At 43.9% G+C, this 27,790-nt stretch overlaps 1 protein-coding gene across 4 annotated transcripts in view; it reads right to left on the reverse strand.

Annotated features, from left to right (window-relative positions):
- The window catches only part of tpm4a (tropomyosin 4a), a 29,238-nt gene extending 7,571 nt beyond the window's left edge, over positions 1-21,667 (reverse strand). The window contains exons 1-2 of one of the 4 annotated variants that reach the window (XM_041839686.2): positions 21,272-21,667; positions 18,640-18,765 (exon numbers count right to left, since the gene is read on the reverse strand). In XM_041839686.2, the coding sequence (XP_041695620.1) occupies positions 18,640-18,765; positions 21,272-21,385 (240 nt within the window). In that variant the 5' untranslated portion in view covers positions 21,386-21,667. Of the gene's footprint in view, positions 1-14,966; positions 15,455-18,639; positions 18,766-21,271 lie in introns of those variants that run through there. The other 3 variants (XM_041839685.2, XM_041839688.2, XM_041839687.2) reach the window with 3 other exon arrangements.
- Positions 21,668-27,790: the final 6,123 nt, after the last annotated feature.

The following is a 27,790-nucleotide window of genomic DNA, read 5'->3' on the forward strand; positions in this document are numbered from 1 at the left end:
AGAAAAAAGATGGAGGTTTGCGCCCGTGTATCGATTACCGCGGTCTCAATCAGATTACTGTGAAATATAGTTATCCACTCCCTCTGATTGCGACTATGACGGAGTCATTACACGGGGCACGGTTCTTCACAAAATTGGACCTCAGGAGCGCATACAACTTGGTGCGCATTAGAGAGGGCGATGAATGGAAGACAGCATTTAGTACTACCTCGGGTCATTACGAGTATCTCGTCATGCCATACGGGTTAATGAATGTTCCATCAGTCTTCCAATCCTTCGTGGATGAGATCTTCCGGGACATGCAGGGGCAGGGAGTGGTCGTGTACATAGACGATATTCTAGTGTACAGTTCTACCCGAGCCGAGCATGTAGCCCTGGTGCGCCGAGTGTTGAGGAGGCTGTTGGAGCATGACCTGTATGTCAAGGCAGAGAAATGTCTGTTCTTCCAGGAGTCGGTCTCCTTTTTGGGTTATCAGTTGTCCGCGTCAGGGGTGAAGATGGAGGTTGACCGTGTGTCAGCCGTGCGTAATTGGCAAACCCCAACCACAGTGAAAGAGGTGCAGCAGTTCTTGGGCTTTGCGAATTACTACCGGAGGTTTATCCGGGGTTTTGGACAGGTGGCAGCTCCCATAACGTCCCTTCTGAAGGGGGGTCCGGTGCGCTTGCGGTGGTCAGCTGAGGCGAACAGGGCTTTTGGGAGACTGAAGGACCTGTTTACTTTGGCTCCGGTGCTGGCGCATCCGGATCCCGCTTTACCATTCCAAGTGGAGGTGGACGCGTCAAAAGCCGGTATCGGGGCCGTTCTCTCGCAACGATCCGGCACACCACCTAAACTCCGCCCCTGTGCTTTTTACTCGAAAAAGCTCAGTCCGGCGGAGCGAAATTATTACGTAGGGGACAGGGAGCTGTTAGCCGTGGTACAGGCCCTAAAGGTGTGGAGGCATTGGCTTGAGGGGGCTCAACACCCTTTTCTCATTTTGACTGACCACCGTAACCTGGAATACATTCGGGCAGCTAGGAGACTAAATCCTCGCCAGGCTCGGTGGACTATGTTTCTAGCCCGGTTCGTGTTTAAGATCACTTACATCCCTGGGTCCCAGAACGGGAAGGCAGACGCCCTGTCTCGGCGGTATGACACAGAGGAGAGGTCCGTTGAGCCCACTCCCATACTACCTGAGTCTTGTCTGGTGGCACCGGTGGTGTGGGAGGTCGATACGGAGATCGAGCGGGCGTTACGCACCGACCCTAGCCCTCCACAGTGTCCGGTGGGTCGGACGTACGTCCCGCTCGAGGTCCGGGATCGACTCATTTATTGGGCTCACACGTCACCCTCCTCTGGGCATCCAGGTATTGGCCGGACAGTGCACTGCCTTAGCACAAAGTACTGGTGGCCAACGTTAGCCAGGGATGTGAGGATTTATGTCTCCTCCTGCTCGGTGTGTGCCCAGTGTAAGACGCCCAGACACTTGCCCAGGGGTAAGTTACAACCCCTGCCCGTTCCACAACGACCCTGGTCTCACCTCTCGGTGGATTTTGTTACAGACCTTTTCCCCTCACAGGGGAATACCACCATCCTGGTCGTTGTGGATCGGTTCTCGAAGGCCTGTCGTCTCCTTCCCATGCCGGGTCTTCCTACTGCCCTACAGACCGCTGAGGCTCTATTCACCCACGTCTTCCGGCATTACGGGGTACCCGAGGATATAGTGTCTGATCGAGGCCCCCAGTTTACCTCCAGAGTCAGGAGAGCGTTTATGGAGCGTTTGGGGGTTTCGGTGAGCCTTACCTCGGGTTACCACCCGGAGAGTAATGGGCAGGTCGAACGTGTCAACCAGGATGTGGGTAGGTTTCTGAGGTCGTATTGCCAGGGCCGGCCGGAGGAGTGGGCGAGGTATGTTCCCTGGGCCGAGATGGCACAGAACTCTCTCCGCCACTCCTCCACTAAACTAACTCCTTTCCAGTGTGTGTTAGGGTACCAGCCGGCTCTGGCACCTTGGCATCAGAGCCAGATCGAGGCCCCTGCGGTGGATGAGTGGGTGCGGCGCTCGGAGGAGACGTGGAACGCTGCACACATCCATCTGCAGCGAGCCATCCGTCGACATAAGACGAGCGCCGATCTCCACCGCAGTGAGGGGCCAGTGTACGCACCTGGAGATCGAGTCTGGCTCTCGACCAGAAACCTGCCCCTCCGCCTGCCCTGCCGGGAAGCTGGGTCGGCGGTTTGTGGGGCCTTTTAAAGTCCTGAGGAGATTGAACGAGGTGTGTTACAGGTTACAACTGCCAATTGATTACAAGAATATTAACCCCTCGTTCCATGTGTCTCTCCTCAGGCCGGTGGTAGCTGGTCCACTCCAGGACTATGAGATAGAAGAGACTCCTCCGCCCCCGCTGGACATCGAGGGGGCTCCGGCGTACACTGTTCGGTCCATACTAGATTCGAGACGCCGGATGGGGGGTCTCCAATATCTCGTGGAGTGGGAGGGGTACGGCCCGGAGGAGCGGTGCTGGGTGCCGAGGAGGGACATCCTAGACCCGTCTCTTCTGACCGAGTTCCATCGTGGTCATCCCACGCGCCCTGCTCCGCGTCTTCCTGGTCGTCCTCAAGGCCGGGGTCGGCGCACGGCTGGAGCCGCGCGTCAAGGGGGGGGTACTGTCACGGTTTCGGCCGATGCTGCTCCTTCTCCTTGTTCGGGCAGGCTTCGGCAGTCGTCGTCTACGGAGTACTAGCTGCCACCGTTCTATGTTTCGATGTTTGATTGGTTTTGTCTGTTTTGTTACACCTGTTCCTTGTTAGTGTTAATTATGCGTCCTATAAGTTCTCTTGAGTTTTGTCATGTGTTGTGTGTAATTGTTCGTTGTCACTGTGGGATGCTAGTTCATTTTTGTCTCTCTGTTCGGTGTAGTAGAGAGCTCCGCACTTTTGTGCCTTTGTATGTACTTTACCGGTGTGCGTAAAGTTCGCTTGCCTGCCAGGTTGTATGTAGCCGTGTTTGGCTTGTTCTTTTTTGTCTTCACTAAAGACGTCAGTACCAAGCCTCTGTGTGTCCTGCGCTTGATTCCACACCACTTCTACACTCAACTGTGACAGTAGAAAGCAAACAGAAAAGCAAATATTTATTTAGTCCATAAGCATATCCACCTCCTATTTAAACACAGCAAACTGACTCCAGACCAGTTCAATGGAAGCTCTCCCGCAAACTCTGACTCACTCAGGCCCTACTACTACCTCTCCCACAGTTCAGTACAGCACCCACAGGCCTGCCTCTGGCTGACCATGACCAGACCCATTTTACACAACCTGCAGTTACTCCTCTCCTAATTACAAGGCGTGCTGACAAAGGGAGCTGCCCTCCACTGCCCTCTATCACTTGGTCCTATCACCAGCCAGTCAGTCTCTCAGTCAGTTAGTCACCATGGGCGTGAGGACTGAACACTAGGCCTGCCTACTAGAGACATGCTGTCTCAGAGGCCAGCAGAATACAGGTTAGGGCTAGGGCCTGGAATAAAAGGGCCACAGAGATGGCGGTTTACCTTTGGAGAGGGAGGCATAGAGAGAGCTAACAGAGCACAGGGGAAAATGGTAATTGGGAGCTATTTGTGCAGAGTGAGTGCCATCCCATTCCATTCTCTCATGGCCTGGATATTCCAGCTCTGCTCTGGGCTGGGATGGCTGTGGGAGAGACATGGCTTCCTGCTCTGCTCTGCTCAGGGCCTGGCGGTTAGTCAGCACTCTCCTTTCTATGCCTCTCTTTTGCTTTCTCTCGATCTCTCCCTCTCTCTCTCAGTCTTTCCCTAGTTACGACAAAAGCCTGTAAAGAGACAGTGGAGGCGGACAGGAAATGTCTGTTAAATGAAAGGTTGATGGAACAACAGTCAGCCAGCTAAAAGCCAATTGAATCCAACGAGACGATGACCGATTTTCCAGACAGTGAATGCTGTTGCATAAATTGACCACAAAATGAATAATTGTGGATAATATCTCGTTCCCTAACTTCTTTATAGGATTCTATGGATATCAGATCAACTGCCAGACAGTTTGAAAGAAAATACAAACCGGGCCTGAAAAAACAGATTGTTATTTCCTGGGTGAGGTCATTTTTATTATTTAACCTTTATTTATCAGGTTTTTCCTCACTGAGATAAAATCTCTTTTTCAACAGAGACCTGGTCTAATGGCTATCTGGAGAATGCCTCCACACATAAACAAACATTCTATTCATGAGCGCAGGTCAGTTAAGTATGCAGGTCTGTATGCGGCTGTAAAATAGCTCCAGATACAGACAAGCAGGCAGTTAGCAACAGAGCTAGCTTCCTGAACAGTTTAATGGCTGTTGTCAAAATATCAGCAGCATAGAAACATTGATTACCAGGGGATTTACCACTCAAATAATGAGCAATAGTGTTGAGGTACTAGTTTATAATGGCGATCTAACATCAGACGTTCAAGTTAAGTTTTTAATGTCACGTGCACAAGTACAGTGAAATGTACTTGTGCACGTGGAAATCTCCCCCAGACAATACTCTGTGGGTTTTAAAACATGATTATCTATCTATACAGTATGTCCCTTCATGCTTCCGAAGGTATTCATTCAGCTATGTGGAGGGAACCAGGCATTCTTCTGTGAGACACATGACAATGGTAGATACTGGCATTCAACCACAGAAGTCTCTCAGGGTTGAATGGGAGTGGCATTTTGTTGTTGTTTGTTCAGCTACACAGTACCTTATCTATGTACCAGGCCCATGCCATTATGGATGGTTGCTAATGAATACTCTGGAGACTTGAAAAGTACCACAAAGAAAAGTATGCAACTCATTTCCAATAAACTGACATAACAGCTTACAGGATCACCCTATACAGTACATGAGTACATTCCTGTTACACATTCAGCGTTTTAGACTAAATGTAATGACCCTTTTTGAGAGAAAGGAAGTGGAATAAGTTTAAAGGGGGAAAAAGGTAGAAAAGGAACAGGAAGCCAACCCTCTCCTTCCTCCCTCCCCTCTTTCTTTCTCAGTCAGTTCAGGGTCAGAGGAGAGCTCTCTCTCCCTCTTTCTCTCTCTTTCCCTAGCCATGCCCCTTCCTTAGTCACCCAGCATTCTCCGGCTGCCTGCGACGCACGCCTTATATGGTAAAACATACTCAAGAGAATGTTTGTGGTGCCAGGAAGATGTTAGAGAGCAATCACACACGCATGCGCACGCATGCGTACACACACACACACACACACACACACACACACACACACACACACACACACACACACACACACACTTGTGTACATGCACACAATCACACATAGACACACACACAGAAAAAAATGCTTAAATTAAACCATCTGTGAGCACTGGGATTCAGGAAAAGCAAAGATACCAAGCTACAAGGACATGCTCTGTTAGCTCTTCCTCTCTCTCATATAAACTAAGCCGATCCAATTATGAATGGAGATAGGAAATGTCTAGTGAGAAACTAAATAGACTACATTAATGACATGTCTAATATTATGTCATGATGGCACTAAATATCAGAGGTGTGGACTCGAGTCATGTGACTTGGACTCGAGTCAGACTCGAGTCATGAATTTGATGACTTCAGACTCGACTCGACAAAATGTACAAAGACTTGCAACTCGACTTGGACTTTAACATCAATGACTCGTGACTTGACTTGGACTTGCGCCTTATGACTCGAGAAGACTTGCTACGGGGACTTGTAATGACTTGCAAAGGCTTGCTAAGAGGACTTGAAATGACTCGAAACTAAAATGTAGGACTTTGGACTCGACTTGAGACTTGATGGCTTTGACTTTTGACTCGACTTGGGACTTGCCTCATCTTTGACTCGACTTGACTCGGGACTCGAGGGCAAAGACTTGAGACTTACTTGTGACTTGCATAACAATGACTTTGTCCCACCTCTGCTAAATATAGCTATCAACAATAATGTGTTCTGAATGAAAAGTGTGTCAGTAGCTATGGCTAGGGCCAGGAGTGTCTCCTGGCCACGTCAGGAAAAACTTGGAACCTTAGTTAACGTTATGGTCTATAACTAGGACCAGGAGTTTTTTTCTGATCCCATGGCCAGATCAGGAAAAACTGAAAACCCAAGTTATATTGGTCAGGAAAAACTCCTAGCACATAGGTAGCTACTATATGTCTGCAGTACCAGCTGAATGTGTTCTGTTGTTTGGAGGCCGTTTGAGGCTTGGCAGCTAATGACACAACGACACCCTACTGACACTAATTACACACTGACACAGCATCCTCAATGAGCGCCCGCAGCTCACTATAATAAGCTTGATGTTGTTAGCCCAGCATCTGGAGTGCTGAATAGCTGAATCACTCCCTTTGTCCCCCGCTCTGCACACAGTGGTATCTCCCTCCCTTTGTCCTCCGCTCTGCACACAGTGGTATCTCCCTCCCTTTGGCCCCTGCTCTGCACACAGTGGTATCTCCCTCCCTTTGGCCACGCGACTGGCTTTCTTAATGCTGTCAATATAACTCCAATATACTTTATATCAACACCAGAGGCTTTTCAATGGCCACAATTATGTAAATGCTGAGCTATAGACGACAGGGATTGGCCATATAATTTAGCAGACACTTTATTTTTACCAAAGCGACTTATAGGTAGCAACTGGCTTACCTGGTTAAATAAAGGTGAAATAAAAAAAATAAAATACAGTGACTGAATACATTTTCGTATTGATGGCACCAGCGGAAATCAAACCCAAGTCCCTGGCGCCGCTAGCGTCATGCTCTTACCAACTGAGCGAGAAGCCCCTCGCTGTGGCTCATGGAACAGGGTGGGCCAACCCCGCACACCACACATTTTTATTTGCGGAGGCAAAGGACCATACTTTATGAAAAGAGCAGACGCTCTGAGATATTCAACCAGGACCAAGACTACTACTACCATTTCCATACTTAAGCCAGAGTTTTCAAACTAAACCATCTTTGCTTCCATACATACAAGCGATGATTGGAGCGGTACCCGTCAGAGTCCTGCATTTATTTATCTAAATACATGGCTCTGGTACGCGTTTGTCCCTCTTGTCAAGCGGCTAGTGCCTTGGTCCATGCTATCCAGAATCCTTGGGACGTCCCAACTCTGACGTTGCCCCATTGAAGTTGAAATGTAAAATGGTTAAGGTAAGGGTTAATGGTCCCGAACAGTCATTCTGATTCCCATGTAAAATAGCCTTTTGAGTGACTAAAATATCACCCATAATCATTTTGGGGGATAGAAATGCTCAAAATTTGAGAAAAAATATTTTCTCTCTCATGGCTAACTATCAGGAAGTTTAAAAAAGACAGGCTGAGTGGGCATGGGAGCTTATATTCATGAGCTTGCCTTGACTGAAAGCTATTTGAAACTCCCATGTCAAGAAACGTGGATACAGTGAGCAGTGTAGCAGTAAAATAATCTCAAGCAAATTTGGTGATACACAAAGCAACTGAAACAACATTGAAATTGCATCAATTATGTTATTTGTTTTTACACATCTCCTGTTTGGCATGTCTCTTGTGATGCGGTTCACAGCAGCACTGATGGATGTGTTGACAAGACAACTACCTCAGAGTTTTGAACAACCCTCCCCGCTTTTGTTCCATGCTGGCTGAAGACCTAGCTAGCCAGTAAGTAGAAAAACACCAGACACCGATGAAAGGGGAAACATATAACTATCTTTGCCATAGATGAATAGTGTATACTTTTTATTATATTTGCTGACACCCTACAGTCAAATTTTGGCACCAGTTGAGTAGCTATCTAGCCATATAAACCATTGCCCCTCTGCAAACACACCTTCTCCAATGTTGGTTATAAGGCAGTACTTATTTAAATTAGGTAAGAGAATATCATGTTATCATTGGTGTATTCAAATGAGAGTTAGGGTGATGTCACCCCCATCCCCTTAATAATCCTGCATCCTGAATCCAAGTGTTTGACATGGGGAGGGGACCAGTACCTTTATGATCAAACATTATCAATGTAGAAGCAACAGTAATTTTGTATACTTTGGTCATCATACTTTGAACTGGTTTCATCCAAATATCATCACATTTCATGAAAAACATGATTTTAAGGTTAGGTAAGCGTTAAGGTAGGGGTTAAGGTTAGGGTAGGGATGTCCCAAGGATACCAGATAGCACTAACCCTAGTACCTTCACACACACACACACACACACACACAGAGAGAGACGGAGGACGACAGCCACTAAACAAACATTTTCGAAGTGTGAAAACTTAAACGCTATAGCACCATAAGCATGCATAAAAAAGTATTTACAGGCAATCGAAATGATTAACCAAAAAACAATGTTTTTTATTGTTAGACGTGACTGACTCTGTAAACCTTGCGAAAGTATTCACCCCCCCCCCCTTGGCATTTTTCTTATTTTGTTGCCTTACAACCTGGAATTAAAATAGATTTTTGGGGAGTTTGTATCATTTGATTTACACAACATGCTTACCACTTTGAAGATGCAAAATATATTTTATTGTGAAACAAACAAGAAATAACAGAAAAACAGAAAACTTGAGCGTGCATAACTATTAACCCCCCCAAAGTCAATACTTTGTAAAGCCACCTTTAGCAGCAATTACAGCTGCAAGTCTCTTGGGGTATGTCTTTATAAGCTTGGCACATCTAGCCACTGGGATTTTTGCCCATTCTTCAAGGCAAAACTGCTCCATCTCCTTCAAGTTGGATTGGTTCCGCTGGTGTACAGCAATCTTTAAGTCATACCACAGATTCTCAATTGGATTGAGGTCTGGGCTTTGACTAGGCCATTCCAAGACATTGAAATGTTTCCCCTTAAACCACTCGAGTGTTGCTTTAGCAGTATGCTTAGGGTCATTGTCCTGCTGGAAGGTGAACCTCCGTCGCAGTCTCAAATCTCTGGAAGACTGAGATTTCCCTCAATAATTTTCCTGTATTTAGCGCCATCCATCATTCCTTCAATTCTGACCAGTTTCCCAGTTCCTGCCGATGAAAAACATCCCCACAGCATGATGCTGCCACCATCATGCTTCACTGTGGGGATGGTGTTCTCGGGGGGATGAGAGGTGTTGGGTTTGCGCCAGACATTTTCCTTGATGGCCAAAAAGCTCAATTTTAGTCTCATCTGACCAGAGTACCTTCTTCCATATGTTTGGGGAGTCTCCCACATGCCTTTTGGCGAACACCAAACGTGTTTGCTTCTTTTTTTCTTGAAGCAATGGCTTTTTTCTGGACACTCTTCCGTAAAGCCCAGCTCTGTGGAGTGTACGGCTTAAAGTGGTCCTATGGACAGATACTCCAATCGCCGCTGTGGAGCTTTGCAGCTCCTTCAGGGTTATCTTTGGTCTCTTTGTTGCCTCTCTGATTAATGCCCTCCTTGCCTGGTCCGTGAGTTTTGGTGGGCGGCTCTCTCATGGCAGGTTTGTTGTGGTGCCATATTCTTTCAATTTTTTTATAATGGATTTAAAGGTGGGATGTTCAAAGTTTCAGATATTTTTTTATAACCCAACCCTGATCTGTACTCCTCCACAACTTTGTCCCTGACCTGTTTGGAGAGCTCCTTGGTCTTCATGGTGCTGCTTGCTTGGTGGTGCCCCTTGCTTAGTGGTGTTGCAGACTCTGGAGCCTTTCAGAACAGGTATATATATATACTGAGATCATGTGACAAATCATGTGACACTTAGATTGCACACAGGTGGACTTTATTTAACTAATTATGTGACTTCTGAATGTAATTGGTTGCACCAGATCTTATTTAGGGGCTTCATAGCAAAGGGGGTGAATACATATGCACGCACCACTTTTCCCTTTTTATTTTTTTATTTTTTTAAAAGTATTTTTTTCATTCCACTTCACTAATTTGGACTATTTTGTATATGTCCATTACATGAAATGCAAATAAAAATCCATTTAAATTACAGGTTGTAATGCAACAAAATAGGAAAAACGCCAAGGGGGATGAATACTTTTGCCAAGGCACTGTATAATGTTAGCCAGCTAGCTAGAGCTAGAGTGGCAAGCTAGCTGATTTGTAGCTGCATGTACGTGCTGACATATAACCACGCAGGCTATGTTGTATTGCTGAACAAACATCTCGAACGTGGTGGAATGAGAATGCTCCTCAACCAATGAAAATGTGTTGTGGGTGGAGTCAGCCCCACAGCCGACTCCACCCCGTTCTATGTGCCGCAGCGAGGGGTACTTGAACTGAGCCACAAAGGACCAAGGAGGTGAGACATGCCATTCATTAGGAAACACATTCCTGTTGTCGCTCTCATCCTGTTGAGTCATAGGCATTGAGAGGGAAGGAGGAATACAGCACAAGGAAGTGAGACATCAGGAATGTAATAATTGCTTAATTTGAGGACGGTGGGGTAATGAAGAGCATAAGGCTTGGGTTTCTATGGAAGTGTTCCAGGCAGGCGCTATGTTATAGTGCTGGTCCAGTCCTGGTGTGATCCCATCTGTTAGCAGAGACTTGACATGCAAAGACAGCCTCATATAAGCAGGCATGTCAGGAGGAGAATGAGATATGTAAAAGGCAGGCTATTAAACATCAGGCACATGCTTCTAATGCAGCTCCACAAGCCTTTTCAATGCAAATAGGATGCTGAATGAATAGAGTGGACAACTCCATCATATTTCAGCCACATTCAGACCCTGTTCCATTCTTCATCCAGACTTAAGCCAGCTTTATAGTGGAGACTGCTCACTGCTCACTGATTCATGTATGAGTCTTAAAACATTGGTAAAACAAAAGGCCTGAGCTTCAGTAGGCTCCCCAGTAGTGTGGGTATGCATGCAAATAAGGATGCAAGAGCTCAATTGGGTCTTAAACCTTGAGCCTTGCTGACAGCAGAGACCAGAGAGTTAAGTGCCATCAGGTCAAGTAAACATTCCGCTAGTAAAACTATTTACTGGTCCATATATCATGGTGACCCCCTCCCACAACTCTAAAGCAGTAGACAAGCTTAGGCCTGTCGATATGCATGGCAGCCAGTGGGACCCCTGGTCAACACTGTAAGTAAGTATAAGACAATATCCACTCCAGTGATGTAGTGGTAAAAAAAAAGGTGGGTAAAATATAAACTCAGTGGGTGATCGAGATAAGACGAACAACCACCGATATAAACCAAAACATTTTACATTTTTAGAACTGTATTGTTTGATTGAATTTTCATGCATGTCTATAGGGAAGGCCTAATGCAATTTTCTGTAGTAAAAATTACACACAATGCACATCAGGTAATCCCTCCCAAAATAGTCAATTTGGACTGGATGCTAGAAAAGTCCAGAAAAATAGGATGTGGAGATGTTTATATTGAAATGTGTTATCTTTTTAATCACATTCATGTTCTTAGTATCTCATGTGAGCTGCACTGCAATTCAGTTTTCTGCGCTGTAAACTGCTTAGTTGACTCTAAAATGTTGTATTCTATACCCATTTGAAGAGACACAAGTTATTAATGTGTTTGATAAGGTTACAGATTCTCTTAGGGGATTCCATTTACATTTCAGGGGACCCCACATGGAATATTAGCGTTCTGAGCATTGATCAACGCTGGGAACACAATAATAAGTGGGTAAAAGATAATTAACAAAATAAAAGGTGAGTAAACGCTATTTCACAAAAAAAAGTACGTAAATGGTGTAAAGGTTTACGTGCGTTTACCCTCCACTGCATCCCTCAATCCACTCCATCAAATACTGTACTTCGAAGGTTCATGGGAGTGCCCCGTGGAACTTCGATTAATGCCAAAATGTATTACTGTTAAAGTTAAATTTGGAAAGTTGTGATATTCCCATGGAGAAAGTCCAAAGAGAAAAAATAACCCAGTGGAACAAGGAGGTAATTCTTTCCATAGCATACAATTCATCCGGGTGCTATTAGGGGCAGGAAACCACTAGCCAATTACCAGACAGGCCAGTCAACAGATCTAGGCCTATTTGGCATTCACTGTAGGCTACTGTATGTTTACGTGGCTGTCAAAAGCATACAGATCCAAGCAAACAAATGTAATTTAAAGCTTGGTGAAAGGGAGAGACTGTTGTCTGCCCTTAAGTCTATTATAACAAGGGATAGTTGGGGTATTTCAAAGAAAAAAGAATTGGTGAGAAATACTTTCAGCAACAAAGTCAGTGACCAACATCAAACAGCAACTGGGTTGTCTTGACCCTTCATATAATCAGGATGTGTCTGTATCATACAGCCCGGGCCTGGGAGAAATGTCCAGCATCTGCTTATCTTCCTGCTGATCTGGGCTGAAGCACAGGAAGTGTCGGAGTGGAGCTGGCAGGCAGGCAGTATCCTGGGCATGTTCCTCAGGGGCAGGGAGTAGAGAAGCTGCGTCTCTAACCACTGATACTGGGTCAGATACTGTTTCATCCCTCTAATGGTTATGACTAGGACTGGGGGTAGGGTAATCAGATCCTAGATCTGTGGTTTGGTGCAACTTGGTCTACATCGAGCCAGAGGTAGTCCCTCCAGGAAGAGGCTTTGCTCAACTGGGAGTGGAGTTAGCTGAGCCTGGGCTATAGCTACTTACTGGGCACACACTGGTTGAATCAATGTTGTTTCCACATCATTTTAAAGAAATTACGTTGAACCAACGTGGAACAGACGTTGAATTGACGTCTGTGTCCAGTAGATGGCAATCATTCTTCTTATCTACATGAATGGGAAATGGATTATATCTAAATGAACCTCTAAACTAAACTGAGAACTGTTGATATGAATATGCAAAATAATGTAAATGGTGCACACTTTGCTCCTCACGCTTTTCCTAATTAAATCTTTCCATGGTGATTCAACAAAAGCTGAGGGTGTTGTGTAAAGTAAATAACACCTTGAAAGACAAGAGTGCCACTTCACTCCAAATGAACGTCAAGGAATTAGTTTGAGGCCAAAAGACACAACAATGTTCCCTCTTTTGTGTACCATGATCCAATGAAAGGGTTTGTTGTGCCAAGAAATCACCCTGCTTTGTGCCAATTACTCACACATGGGCCCATACTCCCATAAGGTTGCTACACAAGTGCTCACTCAACCACTTCAAGTCTTTTCATCCTTGAACACAGACGAATAGCTTGAGTTTAAGAGGTACGTGTTCTTATGCTTTGAAGCTGAGAAGACTGAAATTATGTTAAGACAGTCTGTGTCTGAGTAAACTGTGAATGAATGGTAGATCTCAATAGCAGCCAGGTTGGGGGCTTGGGGTTAATTCAAGGGATGTATTAAAGCTGCAATATGTAACTTTTTGGGCGACCCGCCAAAATTCACTTAGAACTATGAGCTATAGATCTGTCATTCTCATTGAAAGCAAGTCTAAGAAGCGGTAGATCTGTTCTATTTGCGCTCTTTCTATGCTTCCCGTTCTTAAGTTTTGTTTGTGCGTCTTTCACTTTCAGTTTTGTACACCAGCTTCAAACAGCTGAAAATACAATATTTTTGGTTATTGAAAAGATATGTCACAGCATTTAGATGGTACAATGATTCTCTACGCTATGCATTGCTTGTTTTTTCACAAACAGAAATTAGGCAAACTATTCTAATTTTAGCAACCAGGAAATGGCAGAGCGATTTCTGCATATTGTACCTTTAAAATTCATTACAATGGACATAACTGAAAACTGTCTATTTTTTTTACTTTTCTATGTAGACCTTTCGATTAACATCCTGAATTGAAATGGAATAGACCTCCATCCCAACCAGAATAGCAGTAGTATCCCTCACCAAGCCTGGTACTTAAACTTCTCACAGGCCCACATAGTTTCCCTGAGTCAGTATTCTGTCATCAGCTCTGTCCAATGTGCCTTGAGGTTCTCTCTTCTTTGTTTATCACCATATTACATTTACATTTACGTCATTTAGCAGACGCTCTTATCCAGAGCGACTTATGTCAGTGAAAGCTGCCTCCCCACAAGGCCTATAGCTGACAACAACTCCCAAGATGCCAGTGGCACACATTTACATCCTGGGCTTCTCGTGGAGGACAATGCCATCCATCAAGCATCCATTTCACATCTCTCTTTCTTTCACTCCCTGTGATGGATTGCTCTGAAATGAAGGGAAAACCCCTGCTTTAGCCATATCTTCTCATTACCTCACCTCTGCTGCCTTTCCAGGCAAGACCTGAGCTTTCTCTCTCTAATTCTCTCATCAGGCCTCCTACAAGTATGCAAATGGTAGCCTACATACGCTCTCTACATACACAATCAAGTGTTTTAACATACATAACAAGTCAAGACTGCCTCCCATTCTACTGAGCAGCAACTCCACAACTCTCTCTCCTCATTCTCTCTCTCGCCAATCTCTCGCTCCCTACCTCACTCTCTCTCTGTCAAAATCTAATATTGCATAATGCAACAAGACATTTAATACTTACATTGCAAATAAGTTTGATGATTCAGATCCCCTAGGCACATTTCAAAAGGAACAGTATGTGAAATACTTTTTGAACCATCCAGCTACTTCAAAAGAAACTTAAGTTTGAACTGGCCCTCCAGAATTACCCTATTTACCTATAGGCTACTAACATCTTATTCCAGTATTTGCACTTATACAAACCAAAATTAGGCCTTATTAAGATGTAATACTAATGAAGTAGCCTACTTACAGCTTACTTCCTTTATATTGAAAAGTAAATGTGACAATGTCCAAAGCAAATATAAGAACATATATTTATGCTATGAAATACGTCAATAGAGGACTTTCTAAGGCAAAGATGGATGATTCCTACTTTTATAACACCTCTGAGAATGATTATCCAGCTTTTTTTGGAGACCAACGACATGCATTGTATGTCTTCATCACTACCGGCAGATCAATTAATTAACGTGGCCTTTCCACACTATTACAAAACGTAACATCATGACAGACTTGGTCAGGGGGAGAAGGACAGGTAAAAGACGTTTCCAAAGGGAATAGACAGAGAGAGGGAAAATATAAGTATTCTATTGTCTCACTTTCTCCCGAAGTTCTCGTTCCCCATCCAGTTCTCTCTGTAAAACTTGGGTTCGGTCTTCTGCATCGTCGGCTTGCTGTTGCAAACACTGGATCTTTCTCTTCACAGCTTCCAAAGAATTCAAACCTGTCATTGTCGTACTATTTGGTTAAAAATAAAACTTTTGCTATAGAAAAATAAAATATTGTGCAAAAGCTGCTTTGGTCTATTCCAAACAGGATATAAGCTACAAATAGTTTTCAAAATCTTTGGAATGGACCGAAAGAGCAGAATAGAAATCTCAAGTGGAAAAATATAAGTTGTATAAGCCAAAGCAGTAGGCTATCCAGGTGTTTCCGAAATGTTTCTTTAGTTCAGCTTCAGCCTAAGTATGGCTTAACAAAAGTATTCAAATATCTACTTTGGAATGTAATATGTATGAACGCATTAGCGAAGCAGAGCGTTCCAGTTTTGAAAGGCAGATAAAATGGCAGGAATTATGAGGAAAGTTAATGTGCACTCCTCCAACCCAGAGTAGTGTGATTCAGATGAGGTCACGGTTCCAGGATAGGCGGGGCGTGCCCGTCCTGGTTGCGTGATGTTTGAGGGTGGTGTAGGCGAAGGGAACTTTCAATGAAAATTCAATGAATAGTTCAAATGATGAGACATCAATACAGTACATAGCCTATAAAGCCTTATGTACGTCAACAGTTGCCTATGGTAAATTACGTATGTTCTTCAAATTCAGGGCTTCAGTTCAGTCACAAAAGAACAGGGAGTACAGGGGAAATCCAGTCCAGCAAACATTAGGCTAAATGTAACACTTTTAATTGCCTATAGAAATAGCTCCCCTCTCTGATAGGGAAAAGTCATCATTGACCTAAGAGATTAAACTGAACAGTTCATTCTTATTATGCTGTATAGTATATATTACAGTGTACCAAAAAATCCATGTTTTATCAAGAGTTGTCCAGATCAAAGTCCAAAGTGTTAGATTTTTAGGCTATACTGTATGTTGTGGTGTGTTAGAGTAGCTCTGGAGATGCCTATTTGTATTGGCTACTGTAACTTTATTGTTAAATACCTCATATGTGTGTGGGTGCCAATACACAAAGCAATGCGTATGATTCAGTTGTCTGTATATACTCCAGCCAGCAGATGGAATAAGCAGGTTTTGATTTATGGTGTCTCAAATGAGTGTCTGTTGTGGAAATGTGGTCGATACAGCTCCAGCTCTGTAAATGCCTGTGTGATTTGCCCACCGGAAAAGCTTGGAGCATTGATTTCATTAGACACAGAACTGTGTGGGCCTTTCTGTTTGCTTTAGCTGCATTCCTGACATTCCGGGACTGCTACTCAGCTATTGGAGCCTGCTCTCCCCTGCTGCTCCACAACCCTTCTCAGTAACAGGCCTGCAATAAACTACCACCAGCCCCCTATTCACCTCAGCCCACTCCCTCATAATGTAGCATGCCCCACAGACACAGACATACTGTACACTCTTAGAAAAAAGGGTTCCAAAAGGGTTCTTCAGCTGTCCCATATGAGAACAATTTTTGGTTCCAGGTCGAACCCTTTTGGGATCCAGGTAGAACCTTTTTGGGTTCCATGTAGAAATCTCTGTGGAAAGGGTTCTACATGGAACCCAAAATGGTTCTACCTGGATCCCAAAAGGGTTCTTCAAAGGGTTCTCCTATGGGGACAGCCGAAGAACCCTTTTAGGTTCTAGATACCACCTATTTTTCTAAGAGTGTAGGACATACCACATGCTTCAGGTTGGAGTTCCCCCTCCCCAAAATCCTGATGTTAATCATTAAGGGGGAAGCAAAACTGACCTTAGATCAGTTTCTAGGGGCAACTCCACCCTACTCCATACCACTAGGCTATCTTAAGAATGGCCCTTAGTTACAAACACAGGCTACCGTTAGCATACCAGACAGGATTACTGTTAGCTCTTCCCTCCAACAGCTATCTGGATAGCTCTTCCCTCCTCCTCATCTGCATCGGCTGTGTGAATTCATATATGTAATGAGTTGACTGCTGCCTCTAATAAATGACATGTGGCGGAGCATTCAGGAGCATGTTTTCACAGGAGGCCTGCCCTGAATTCCTCAGAGCTGCCATGTCAGTCCTGCCTGCCTGGGCCTAGTCGGCCACTTCCTGTCTCTCCCTGTGCAACACAACAGTGGATTTCCCTAGGATATCCGGAAACCCAAACAATACAGTGGCCTTGTGGAAGTTGGGGGACACACTCAGCTCAGATAACCTTCATTGACTGAGATACTTTGCTATCTTATCCATAAACCGCTATCTCTTTCCTTAGAGTTTATTTTAGAAAGTGTTACAGGAACTGTATTGTTGCTGCTAAATGTTGGTTTGCTTAGATTGTTTATTGTATAAATATTTGTGGTCATTCATTCTGTCTGTCTGCTTGCAGATCCCAGGCACCAGGCCTACTGTGTTTGAAAGTTGGTCTGGTGTGAGTGATAATATCTGATGATGACAGCAGGATAACATAATTTAGCCACAGGCAAAACAGACAGTGCCGTCCTCTCTGACAGCTGCTTGTATGTCAAAACCTGCCTTTCTTCTGATGAACATCTGTACATTTTATATATTTTAATGGCTACAGATTAGAATAAGATTGTGGCTATTGAAAAACAACAATACAAGTTTATCCTTACTCAATATTGAAAAATACCCCTTATAAGTACAACAAATACACCCTTAATTCTACATAAAACTTTGAAATTAAGCCTGTAAGTACTGCTGGACAGTACAGTACAGTCAGAGAAGGTGTAGAGGGATACCCCCTTTACAGCAGCCGACCAGCCATACAATAACCACTGTGCAGTGTTTACCAGCATTCCTGTCTGTTAACCAGTGCTGCTGTGCTTAGGTGTAACAGAGCGACTGAGTGTGAGTGTGTATGGGGGTGTTAGCGAGCTCATCTTTCAGGACTGGGTGCACAGGAATGTGAACACACTCTCTGATCTCCTCCCCAACAGATAGGCCTGATCAAAGCACACTCACAGCTGGCACTGGCACTGGGGCAACGGACCAGCCATAGAAATAGAATCTGTAGAATGGATATTCCCATTCAAAATAATGATCTGTGCTGGTACAACAGTGGCCATATTTGGTTTTGGTGTTCTGAAGGCCTCTTAATGGTCACACACATTGCACGGAATGTGGATCTCCTGTTCGCTTACTGATCGTTCAGCGTGCTGTTTACGTCTGACTGCCGACATTTTCGCAAGTAATCTCGGTAGGCAAACGTTATTGGTGTGTTCGAGCACTTAGTGATAGTGAAGGGACTGGGTGAAGGCTCAGTCCCAACAGGTGGGAGCCATTCCACTAATGCTCAATACTGTAACAATTATCTAACTGAATAATAAAGCCTTGGAAATAGGGACTGTTCATAACTGAGAACCTGTGTAGCAGATGGACCATTACATTACATTACTGTTCCCCAAATAAGCAATATTAGCCCGTTATTCTTAGCCTGCTTTTTAGTCTATATATTTTCTAAACAAACGTAAACATATGACAGGAACTGGGGGGCCTGTGGTTTGGTTAATGAGTATGTGGGCTTTAACCCATACCCCCAACCTCCTCCTAGTCCCCTCTCTCCAATCTCCACCCAGTGGGCGTGTTATAGAGGCTCTACCCAGGGTGCTTTGCTGCCTACTCACGTCTGCGGCGGTCTTCTCAGACTGTTCCAGTTTCTCCTGGGCGTCTTTGAGGGCCTCAGAGTATTTGTCCAACTCATCTTCAGTCCCCTTCAGATTCTTCTGCAGGCTCAGCAGCTCGTCTTCCAGCTAGAGCAGGACAGGTGTTTGTTAGTTAAAAGTACACACAGTTAACCCCCCCCCACCTCTCTCTCTCTCTCTCTCTCTCTCTCTCTCTCTCTCGCGCTCGCTCCCTCTCTCTCTCTTCTCTGCCTCTCTCGCTCCCTCTCTCTCTCTCTCTCTCTCTCTCTCTCTCTCTCGTCTCTCTCTCTCTCTCTCTCTCTCTCTCTCTCTCTCTCTCTCTCTCTCTCTCTCACTCTCTCTCTCTCTCTCTCTCTCTCTCTCTCTCTCTATCTCGCTCTCTCGCTCCCTCTCTCTCTCTCTCTCTCTCTCTCTCTCTCTCTCTCTCTCTCTCTCTCTCTCACCCGATAGCTCTCTCACACACACATATACATTTTCTTTTGGTGTCTTTTCTTCTTTCAGTATTATATATGATAACATATTTTACTCTTCTTAAATTACAGCCCTATCAAAGTTAAACAAGAAAGTCTCTTGAAGAATCCTTCAAATTCCCCCAGGTGTTTTGCCTTGAGGTCAACTCAAGGTTTTTAGTATCAAGTTTCCTTTATGTCTTATCGTTTTTGTTTATCCTCTTTTATTAATTAATCAAATCAATTTAAGTGGTTGAATTGGAAAGATTTTATTTCCAATTTTCTATAAGAAAATATTTTGGTATGGGCGGGAGTGTGTATGCTTTGAAAGCATTGTGCTTCAGCTACACATCTAGCTATATCAAATTCCTCAGAGCCGCAAATAAAAGGGTGTGCGTTTTCATTTACCAGGAGCTTTATTGACTTGGGGAAATGTTTGTGTTCAGTGTACTTTACAGGACCAATCCATCTTGTTTTTCAGGGACCTATTGGGCACCCCCATGGGTACCATTATTACACCCCTCTATCATGGGATGGTAAAACATTAGAGAGGAACATTAATGCCTATAAAATGATAACAACTCTGCTGATGGATTGATAATCTGGTCAAAGTAATAGTGATGAGATGATAAGTCTAGAATGTGCATGGTGACGTCCTTCGGGGTGTTGAAAGCTACGTTTATTTTTAGTCAGAACTAACAAGAGTGTTGGCATGCACATCCTGCACACACACTGGGAGCTAAGTAGTCCCTAATCAGAGTTCCTCTCTGTGCCTGTGGGGCTCTGAAGTGCTCCTGATAATCCCACTGGATTCCACACGGCCTATCTCTCCTGCTGTCTAAAAATACAGCCGCTATCCAGGTGGAGACACCTGTCAGGCATTTGGATGGACGACCGTACAGACACCCTTGATCTCCCAGTAGACCCCAGCCAGAGCCCCATCACAAACCTCCAAACTCTGGGTGAATAGGCTCTGGCGCCTGGGTCTCCGTGGCTGTAGAGGTTGTGATTGTAGGACCAAATATCTTGATTTGGGGCCGAGCCTTAATGAAAACAGACCATCAATCAAGACATATCCCAGTGATGCTGCATTCAGCACTTATTTGTCCTTTTTTCAGTTGGCATCACTTTAGTCCAAGGTGGGGGATGTAGTACTCAGACCATCATGAATCAAATCAAATAAAATGTTATAGTCACCTGCTTCGTAAACAACAGGTGTAGACTAACAGTGAAATGCTTACTTACGGGCCCTTCCCAACAATGCAGAATACAATACAAATAATCATAAATAAATCCTTATGTGATGTGCTGAATTCAGTTTGATGCTCACTAAAGCCAAACTCTTGGCTTCTTGTCAAGTCCCAGTGGTACTGTGTGTGGTCCATTGAAGGAGTTGTCATCCTGTCCTCTTTCCCTCCCAAGGCTGTTGTGGGCTGTTGGTAAGGAAACTTGCCTCAGAGCGTCTTCATGTTTCATTGAGTCCATGAGTCATTTGTTGGTTTATGCCGACATTAACACTTTCACACCAAGCTCTGTCAGCTGAAGCCATTGTAGGCATATGCACACTCTGCCTCTCTAAAGCATCATCTTTAAGATGCTTTCATTTTGTTTAATAAACTTAGATTATTTCATACATTTTCATCAACTTTGATTGACTTGGTCTTACATCTTCTTTTAAAATTCACTAACAATAAATTGCTAACAATATAACTCTTTGATTTAGGTCCATACTTTAATCAAACATAATGTCTGGGATTAATTAAATAAACTGTGTGATGTGTTTATGCCTCATTTCCTCAGAAATATGTCTAGTATGGAATAAATGTTGAGATTGGCTTACAAAGTCTGGAGCAGTAAGAGACATAACATCAGAGCCTGTACATGGTTTGAGTTTGAGCATCATCATCATCCAACTCAGATTTCTCTTGTAAAAACCTGCGCAGAGCTTTAAACTAATCTATTAGACAATGTTATAAACATACCCATTGACCAAATCCCACACCTTATCCTTCTGTATACTCTTAGAAAAAAAAGGTGCTATCTAGAACAAAAAAGGTTATTCGGCTGTCCCCATAGGAGAACCCTTTGAAGAAACCCTTTTGGTTCCAGGTACAACCCTTTGGTTCCAGGTAGAACTCTTTTGAGTTCCATGTAACTGAACCCACCTGCTTGCACTTGTCCTCCGCTGCCTTCTTATCGGTCTCGGCCTGCTCTGCGCGGTCGATGGCGTTCTCCTTGTCCAGCTTCAGCATCTGCATCTTCTTCTTGATGGCCTCCATGGTGCCTGGTTAGAGTGTGCTCACTGAGATGAGAAATGTAGCTGAGAAAGTTGAGGTGTTACCCCTGTAGTTTGAGACAGAGTCTGTCCTGTTCAGTACTGGAGAAACGTCCACTGGAACCTGCGTCCACAAGAGTCAGAGGGATAGAGAGACAGACAGAGGTAGAAAAGAGGGAGAGCGAGGGAGTGAGAGAGAGAGGGAGCACGCGCAGCACAGAGGGATGCAGACTCAAGCCTAGGGCTGCCGTCAATGTTTTAAATGCCCAACTAAACCTGAGGTTAGTCTCCGATGACCTCCTCTCCTCTCCATCCTCCATCCCTCCCGCCCTGCACTCATCACTCCGTCCCCCTCACCTCACCAGACATTCCCCCACCCCACCCCACTCCACCCAATCAAACCACCCATACGAGGCCTTTCTAAAGAATGTCTTGGCCCGCTGTACACACTCACTCACACAGCAGCCCTCAGCCAATCTCCTTATTTGGGTTGCTATGTTTTCACTGAAAAAAAGACCGATCAGACAGGAGAGAGAAACACAGGGCCTGTTTCCACATTTAACCCTGTGGTTGGAAGTGTTGACATACAATGCTTAACACACCTCTTGTCCTGCTCAAGAATAGGTTTGGGCTCTGTTGTGAGTGAGCGAGAGAAAGAGAGAGAAAGAGAGAGAAAGAGAGAGAGAGTTATCAAGTTGTGATTGCTTGGTGAAGATGTCTGTAGGCTATTGTTGGACCGGCCATCCAAGCCACTAACACAGGATGCTTAGCAGCTCCAGATACAACAAAAGACAGATCTAATGAGGTTGCATTGACGTAGTTTCCCCTCACCAAGCTGATATTAGTGGGAATGCCAGGGTTTTTAGGTTTTGATGAGGGGATCAGATGTCCTGTTGATTGGAGAGAATGGAGTACAGGGTTGGATAGGTTACCTTCTAAATGTAATCCATTACATTTACTAGTTTCCTGTCCAAAATTGTAATCAGTAACGTAACTTTTGGATTACCCAAACTCAGTAATGTAATCTGATTACTTTCAGTTACTGTTGGATTACTTACCATTAGAAGACAAAAAGGATCCATCAAACGTATTTGGTGTGTCATCATAGTGGTCCCTGACTTGTGGTCAGACTCGCTCAGGTGGAACAAACTTAAACTTGCACCTTTTTTCAATGCTGAATTGAATGTCATTGAGAAAACAGAAAGGTGTCATAATGTATTTTTTCATCCTTTCTGAATTTAAAAGTAATCCGAGAAGTAATCATCTAGTTTTTAAAAAGCAACTGTAATCTGTTTACAATATTTTAGCTGGTAACTGATTACAGTTACCGTTTTTTAATAATCAGATTAGATATTACTGATTACATGTAGTCAGTTACTTCCCAACCCTGATGGAGAATAATGGCTGCCATCGAAACAGGAAGACATAGACAAATAAACATGATTCTTATTAAGGATTGACATACAAAAATTATGCATTCTGCTAACAAACACCAACCTCTGAAAGATACCATTTTGCCCAGATTTCTGTACACCTGATATTTGAATTTGATGAGTGAGGGGTGAAAATTCACAGAGAGCCAGGGCATTGTGAACAATGGGAGAACTATGGAGAGGTTTTCTCTCATAGGGGTGTATGTGGAGAGATGTGCAGGGGGTGTCCCCCCCTAAACCTGGACCTGCAGCCTGTCTGTCTGTTCACAGCTTAGTAGCGTAGCAGCTGCACTACAACTGTCTATCTGTGGTAAACCACTACAACAACAGCCTACGCAACTAATTATAATTGCATTTGTAAGCTAATAGCAGTGTTAACACTGTGTATATTCCCCTTGGCATGTTTATCCAAAGCAAAACACATAGACCAAATATATCTGGGATTTTATCAACTCATTAAATCTCTTCCGTACACACTCTCCTTGTGTATAGACAGCGTAGTTATGCGAGCTGTAAGTTATTCATTCCCAAAGATCTGGGAAAAAAACTCATTTTCCAACTGGTCGGATGTTATACAATAGTCAGTGTTTTAGAGGGGTCAGAAGAAGATCAAATGACAAAAGAGGCCTCATGGCGACATTTATTGATTGGCTCTACACATACTTTCCAGTGAGGAACCTGATCTGATTTATAACACTGTGCTTTCACTATTAGATGTTAGGTTTGTCAGTGCCAAAGTCATCCTAACCGCCCCAACTCCCCTGATTCATGGAACAGCATTGTTTACAGACAGCTGCTATGACTTGGGTGACACTGAGGTGCAAAGTTGCCATAGTCCCATCATTAGGGTTGCAAAATTCGGGGAACTTTCAATAAATTCCCTGGTTTTTCAGAAATCCTGGTTGGAAGATTCTGGATTTCCTGCTTATTCCCTCCTGATTCCAGTAGACCTCCAACCGGGATTTAAGGAAAACCAGGGAATTTATTGAAAGTTCCCCCAATTTTGCAACCCTACCCGTCATACAATTTCCCCTTGAGTGGTGCCAAGGGAGTTGGCCAGGAAAAGCTCACTGAAGTGAAAAATGTCACACCATGTACTGTCCAGCCCACCCGTCAACCCAGGCTAACAGCTTTATTGTAGGGCCATAAGTAGTTCAGATAAAGCCTGCTAAGTCCATAAGCGTTTGACATATGGCAAAGATCATTTGATGACAGGTTCATATGATGATAATATGGCTTTAAAGGGAACAACTCATTTGTATTGTATGTAAGCACTGTAAGCCAGTGTGATTAAAGGTATCCCCCTAAGAATACAATGACTTATGCTCAGAGGGTCTAATCATAACAAATCTCATCCACTAAGGAATGAGACATGAGGAATCCAAATCCATTAGATATTAAGAATTAATAGAAAGGAATATTTACTTGTTTTTCTAGTGTTTTCATGGTTCTTTGTTGTGGCGTTTTCTGCTCTTGAGAATAAGACATTGCACTGCTGTTCTGTTCACACTGCATTTCTGCATGGATGGATGCCACTGGAATTTCCCAAATATGGAGCCCATTTCTGAAAGTGGGTTGAGAACCAGAAGGATCACATATCATGGTTATTTAAATATGTTTTACAATTGGCTTCCTCTGTCCCTTCAATGTCTGTCTTTGGGACAGCAGGTTAAGAACATTGGGCCAGTAACCAAAAGGTAGATGGTTCAAATCTCTGAGCCGACTAGATGAAAAATCTGCCGATGTCCCCTTGAGCAAGGCACTTAACCATAATTGCTCATGTAAGTCGCTCTGGATAAAAGTGTCTGCTAAATGTAAACATCTCCTCTCTAGGAATAGGCCTGAATTCAGACAGGCAACTGTATGGACTCTATGGAGCTGGCACCACATAGGTTGATGGGGCCTCAGAACACTCTGGATCCAGAGATCAGAAATACTTCTGAATATTTCAGCATGTTCCCTCTGACACAGAAACTCTGGAGCATAATTTAGTGCTTTTAATATTCTCTCCCACATTTCCAGGCCCGCATTCTGTTTCAGAAAAGGAGCCACAGAAATGCTTCAAAAGAAGTTAGACCAATATGAAATATGTTGCTGAGTTTGAATAGGTAGTATAAGTGTATGTAAGTGTATATGATTTCTAACCATGAATTATACTGGTCTGAAGTATGTAAGGCGGAAAATATGAGAGAGATAAGGAAAGGGGAGAGTTATGATGGAATTGATGGATATTAATTCTGGCATGGATTATGAATCTGCAGACTCTCTCAACATCTTTTAAACGTAATTTTTACCTGCTGATCTTTTTCTCTCTTAAGAGGAAAGGAATCCTACTCCTACCATACCTATTATATTTGTAAGTGGTAAACCTATATGAACATGTTAATCACCACTATTAATGGCTTCAACCATTAATTACAATGTAGTTACACTTCTCTCAATTGTTCAAACAGTCATTCTTTCTCAGTTTTGCTTCCTTATCACTATGATGAACACAAAAGCATGTAGTCATGGCTCTCACTCTTTCCCAGTCATAGAAATTAAAGCAGGCCTGAACTACACCTCCAGCTCCATTCATTCCCTTGTAATCCCTCTCAGACTCTCTGACTATGACTCATCCTAGACACTGCACCACCTGGTCTCTGTTATCAGCCGTGAGGATGATGTTCTCCTCGTCCTCTGTAACACACACACACGCTCACACACATACACACACTCACACACACACTCACACACACACTCACAAACAGCTGTGTGAGAAGGTCACATGTTCCCCTGATTATCATTGCTGCATTCGTGCCTGTTGGAATGACGTCATGCAAAAGGCGGAAATGTAGGAAATAGTAAAAAAATAAAGAAAAACCCTGGAATGAGTAGGTGTGTCCAAACCTTTGACTGGTACTGTATGTGTACACACGCATACACTGACACAAACGCTCACTCGTAAACACTCACCTGGGTGACTCAACCTTTTCTCACCGCTCAGTCAGTCGGGGACGAAGCCTGTCCCTGTGCATGTCACCATGTGACGACTGTGGGATCCCACATCAATACATCACCATCACATTATACTGCCTCACAATGCACACTTCCCATTGGAAACCGGATGGGCTGTATGCCTATGGCCAACCGTTTCTATGAAGCAAAATAACAAGGACAAGTCCTGCAGATTTATTCCATAACCACATGTTCTTTGATTTGTTCTGATCAGTACACAATAATCCAGATAGTTATTTGAGAATTGTCCTGAGGCACGTTGGGGCAGAAGCCTGTGGTACAAGTTTAGATGGGGTTATAATGAGCAGGAGGCACACAAACAGTAATCTGATCACTCAGACAGCATTGAGATCACAGGAGAGAGCAAGAGACTAGATGAGAAGGAGAGTTTTGCTATTAGTCTCTCCCTTATTCATGTTGTATCATGAATGCAGGTCTATTCCAATAATTTATAGTGCTCAAATGTGTTAATACAGTAGTTATTGTATGACTACTGCTTTCAGTAGGCTATGTTTCTGTGTCACAACACACTTGTGATGCTGCAATACCTATTTCCTCAACAGGGATGATTAAGTACTCATATCCAACCTAATGATGAGTGATGACACACCAACACCTGTGGCAGTTTTCAAAAGTACTCAGTAAAGCAGGAGTCATCTTCAGCATGTGGAAGTATACCTTATATGGACATGAGCGAGCTCACTAAGTCATTTATCATTGTCTGATCTGAGGAGGAATCAGGATGCTCCTCACAGAGGATGTTATGGGCTGAGGATGATTTAATGTTTCAATGAGCACCCACTACTTGGAGTACTCTCTCTCTCTCTCTCTCTCTCTCTCTCTCTCTCTCTGTCTCTCTCCCCTTTCTCTCTTCATTTCTCACTGTCTCTTCCACCCCACCCCCACCCAGCCTCTCATGATTGTGTAGTTGTAGTGGGCAGTAAAGTTGTTTGGAAATATCTACAGTATCCTCCATTAGGTCATCATTGGGCTCAGATTTTTGGGTTATTTAGTGAAACATCTAAACCAGCATGAGAGAAAGGAGGAATGTCTTAAAGTATATTTAACCTCTGTTAAGTAAGAGGTCAGGTCAGCTTGGAGTGGAGGGGACAGCAGAATCGCACAGAGAACCGTCCAATTGAGCCACTCATACGCTGTGTATATCTGGCTTTGTAGGGACTGTCCTCTACTCTGCCTGGAACAGGAAAGAGACCAGAAGTGAACGTGTATTTGTGTGTGAGGGAGTGGCAGAGTGGAGGAGCCAGGACTTGCCGCTAGAAAGAGAGGGAGAACCAGAGAGAGAGAGGGAGGTAAAGGGGGAGGAGGGGCAGGTCCAGGCCCCAGTTACACAGGCGGAGAGAGGAAAGCCCTCCCACAGGAAACCACAGCTCGACTCGGCATGGCCTTTTAAGGTAAAAAACTCCCTAAAAAGCTGGGTGACTGGGGAATATGGGTAAGATATAGCTGGATTCAAAGCTACATAGTCACAAGGGAAATGAGAGCAGAGTGTATTGCTGAAGGAGAAAATAGGGATTTGACTGTCACACAACTTTGAACATGTTAGTCTGAATGTTCGTTTAGTGTAGACAAAAAACATAAATGCTAGTTACATTCTACAAGAACAGATGATACCCATAGGTAAAACACAGAGCATTAGCTTACATTCTCTTGTTGTCCTTGGTGAAGATAATGTACCTAGTTTAAGGCTGTTTGAGGTGGTTCACGTCACTGTCTCTCACACATGGCACATTTTCATAACATTTCACTATCGAAGCATTTATGTGCAGAGCGTACATGAACCTCAGCCATTTCTATATCTTTATTGCATAATATAAGCCAATGAGCCTTGGCACTGACAATATATTGTAAACATTCCTCTCTGTGTCGTCCTCAGTACTGTTTTTACAGGAACTTACTGGCAGCCAGTTACCTGTAAATTACTGTAAAAAAATTAATACAGTAATGTACTGTTAAACCAA

The sequence above is a fragment of the Coregonus clupeaformis genome, chromosome 20 (assembly GCF_020615455.1).
Source record: "Coregonus clupeaformis isolate EN_2021a chromosome 20, ASM2061545v1, whole genome shotgun sequence".
NCBI classification, from domain to species: Eukaryota; Metazoa; Chordata; class Actinopteri; order Salmoniformes; family Salmonidae; genus Coregonus; species Coregonus clupeaformis.